Source organism: Mandrillus leucophaeus, unplaced genomic scaffold, assembly GCF_000951045.1.
Source record: "Mandrillus leucophaeus isolate KB7577 unplaced genomic scaffold, Mleu.le_1.0 Scaffold2, whole genome shotgun sequence".
In the NCBI taxonomy this organism is placed as follows: domain Eukaryota; kingdom Metazoa; phylum Chordata; class Mammalia; order Primates; family Cercopithecidae; genus Mandrillus; species Mandrillus leucophaeus.
The window spans coordinates 4,961,895-4,965,642 of NW_012102031.1; the positions used below are offsets into that span (position 1 = coordinate 4,961,895).

Consider the following 3,748-nt stretch of genomic DNA (forward strand, 5'->3'; position numbering starts at 1 on the left):
CCTGCCTCAGCCTTCCGAGCAGCTGGGACTATAGGCGCCTGCCATCACGTCTGGCTAATTTTTGTATTTTTAGTAGAAGCGGGGCTTCACCACCATTCAGGCTGGTCTCAAACTCCTGACCTCAAATGATCCGCCTGCCTCAGCCTCCCAAAGTGCTGGGATTACAGGCGTGAGCCACTGTGCCTGGTCCCTGTTGGCCTCTTTGAGGGCTGAAAGTTTCTCTATAGAAGTTATATAGTGAGAACCCTCCATTTGCCGAGGGCATTACTGCCTATAATGTATGTTCACATGTGCTGTCTCCTTGGGTCAGTATCACACACTACAGGTGAGGAAACTGAGTCTCTGCTGGGACACTGGGTCAGGAAGCAGGCAGTTAAGGTCACTTGTGCACAGTGGCAGCACAAGGGGACAGCCTTCTAGGTTCCCAGCCTGGCCTGAGGGTTTTGTCACTATTACCTCCCATTCAGTGTTGTTTCTCTTTCGTTCCCCTCCTTTTCAGGTCCCTCTAGGCCCAGGATCTGGGGACAAGGCTGGTGGGGAGCGATCTGGGTGTCTGTGCAGGAAACCGCTACACTGGCTGAGGTTGGCATGGAAGACCACGCCTGGCTGACCAGAGGCCTTGTTTTCTTTCAGACTGAGGGGGAAGGCGGTGGGGCCTCCCCACCTGCCCCGCAGAAGATGCAGTTCTTCGGCCGCCTGGTCAATACCTTCAGTGGCGTCACCAACTTGTTCTCTAACCCATTCCGGGTGAAGGAGGTGGCTGTGGCCGACTACACCTCGAGTGACCGAGTTCGAGAGGAAGGGCAGCTGATTCTGTTCCAGAACACTCCTAACCGCACCTGGGACTGCGTCCTGGTCAACCCCAGGAGCCCACAGAGTGGATTCCGGTGGGTGATGCTCAGCGGGAACGTACTTCTCTCCTTTGACTCCCCCACATCTCAGATTGGAGGCCTTGTTGGCCAAGAAGCAGCTTCTTTGGGTCTCTATCTGAGGAGTCTGAAGAGGGGTGGGAGAGAGGGGAGACTGTACTCTTAGACCAGAGGGAAGGGCTTCCAAGACTCCACACTTTTGGCCCGTCAATGTCCAGCAGCATGAGGCTGGGGTGGAAGCCTGGAGGCTCGACCTATATGGACAAAGGGAAGAAGGAAGGACAGGGAGACTGACAGGGGCCACGTCAGATAAGGCCCATAGGGAGAACCTTTAGCCCTGGCTCTTTATTTTTGGTTTTTGTTCTTTGAGAGAGTCTTGCTCTGTTGCCCAGGCTGGAGTGCAGTGGTAGGATCTCAGCTCACTGCAACTTCTGCCTCCCAGGTTCAAGCGATTCTCCTGCCTCAGCCTCCTGAGTAGCTGGGATTATAGGCACTCACCACCACGTCCAGCTGATTTTTGTATTTTTAGTGGAGATGGGGTTTCATCACGTTGGCCAGGCTGGTCTCGAACTCCTGACCTCAGGTGATCTGCCCACCGTGGCCTCCCAAAGTGCTGGGATTACAGGCGTGAGCCATCGCACCCTGCCTAGCCCTGGCTCTTTAAGGGCATGGCCATTCTCATAGGGGCTGCCCAAGGTTTGCTCAAGAGGGCCGAACAGAGCTGTCGCCTCTTGGGGCATGCTGGGACTCCCCCGGGCCCGAAGGGAAGGCTCGAAAGCCAGGACAGGGCCGAGGGAACCGGGCCGATGGCAGAGCTGGTTGGGAAAAGGGGAGAAGCAGCCAAGATTCCAAATGCAGGCCCCAGCAGCGCTTGGCAGACTGGCATCTAGTTGGGCTCAGATAGATATCCCTGTTTCCGCTCACCCATCCATCTGGCTGTCCTGTCAGCCATCCATTCAGCATGCACCAAGCACCTCCAGTGTCTCCAGAGTCCTGGGCTCCAGGCCAGTCCTGGCTGGCCCTGTGAGATGACAAACATGCCCTGTGTCTTTAAGGAATGTACAGTCTGATGGGGGAGGCCCAGTGCAAACAGGCATCATAGCACTCCTTGAGGGGTGCTCTGACAGAGGGAGAGCCTAGGAAACGGTGTGGATCACAAGGAGGGGATTGAGAGCTACTCTGCATCTGGAAGAGTGAGGAGGAGCCTCTGTGGCAGAACAGAATGGATAAGGTTGTTCCAGCCATGCAGAGGTGTGGAGGTGTGAGCCTGCTGGCAGGTAGCTCTGGCTGGATCCCAGGTGCATGCAGGGCTTTGTTGAGAGTGAGACTGAAGGAAGCAGCTGGGGACTCATTCTGACTGAAGCGGCATGGCAGGAGGGGTCTCTGAAAGTCTCAGGCTGGGGGCCAGGGGCTGCCACCAACAGAAGAGCAAGGCAGGTATCAGGGCCCCATCCAATCAGGTGAGAATTCAGAGTCTGACTCCACAACGAACCTGATACGGAGGCACCCACAGCAGTTGCTCGGGCTAAATGCAGCTCAGTGGCCAGTCCAGGCACCAGTTTTAACACAGCGGGGCCATTCCAGATTCTGAGTGCAAATGGGGCTGAGCGGACCGCCCTACAGCCGGACTCGATCAGGACTGACCCTGGACGGGGCAGGCTTGCACTTGCAACTCCAGAGCCCCACTGCAGGCACAGCTGACCAGGGCGCGGGTCCATTCCTTGGAGAGCTGCACAGCCCCACTTTTGAGATACATGGGCCTGGGGATACCACCAATCTCCACGCACCAAGCATCACCAAGTTCTGTCAGTTGTAAAATCCCTTGACAGGATTCCAGATTTGTCTCAGCCAGCTTAAGCCCCAGTGTGGGCAGACCTCCATCCCAGTGGGATTCAGTCCTTTGCCAGCAGCTTCTTAGCTACACCTAAGCTATTTGGTGGTACTTTATAGTTTACAGGAATTTTTTTTTTCTTTTTTTTTTTGAGACGGAGTCTGGCTCTGTCGCCCAGGCTGGAGTACAGTGGCGCAATCTTGGCTCACTGCAAGCTCTGCCTCCTGGGTTCATGCCATTCTCCTGCCTCAGACTCCCGAGTAGCTGGGACTACAGGCGCCCGACACCACGCCCGGCTAATACTTTGTATTTTTAGTAGAGATGGGGTTTCACCGTGTTAGCCAGGATGGTCTGGATCTCCTGACCTTGTGATCCAGCCGCCTCGGACTCCCAAAGTGCTGGGATTACAATTTTACAGGATGTTTTTAAGTATGTTGGGTTAGCACATTCTCTGCTAACCCATGGAGGTGGGCAAGGAAGGCAGTATCCCATTTTATATGTGAGAAAACAGGCTTGGGATGACAAGTGATTTGTCCTAGATTATACAGGAAGCAGTGAAGAAATAGAATCGATGTCTTCTGTTTCCCAATCCGTTTCTCTGTCTGTGCTGCTGTGTTGTTTCCATGTATGTATGTATGTATTTATTTGAGACGGAGTCTTGCTCTGTTGCCCAGGCTGGAGTGCAGTGGCATGGTCTTGGCTCACTACAACCTCTGCCTCCTGGGTTCAAGCGATTTTCCTGCCTCAGTCTCCCCAGTAGCTGGGATCAGCCCGCCACCACGCCCGGCTAATTTTTATATTTTTAGTAGAGATGGGGTTTCACCAGGTTGGCCAGGTTGGTCTTGAATTCCTGACCTCAGGTGATCCACCCATCTCAACCTCCCAAAGTGCTGGGATTACGGGCCTGAGCCACTGTGCCCGGCCATTTCCATGTATTTAGACAGACTGAGGAGCATTGGGTGGAATTTCAAGCTAAGCACATTCTCTTCTCTCAGAATTCCTGACATCCCTAACTTGACTCTAGAGGGTTTTTTTTTTTTTTTTTTTT

General features: G+C 54.0%; 1 protein-coding gene across 6 annotated transcripts in view; it reads left to right on the forward strand.

Moving 5' to 3' along the window:
* Window positions 1-3,748, forward strand: part of PLA2G6 (phospholipase A2, group VI (cytosolic, calcium-independent)) — an 87,435-nt gene that overhangs the window by 15,351 nt on the left and 68,336 nt on the right. For all 6 annotated transcript variants that reach the window (XM_011978873.1, XM_011978872.1, XM_011978871.1 and 3 more), the window contains exon 2: window positions 634-887. In XM_011978873.1, the coding sequence (XP_011834263.1) occupies window positions 679-887 (209 nt within the window). In that variant the 5' untranslated portion in view covers window positions 634-678. The remainder of the gene's footprint in view (window positions 1-633; window positions 888-3,748) is intronic.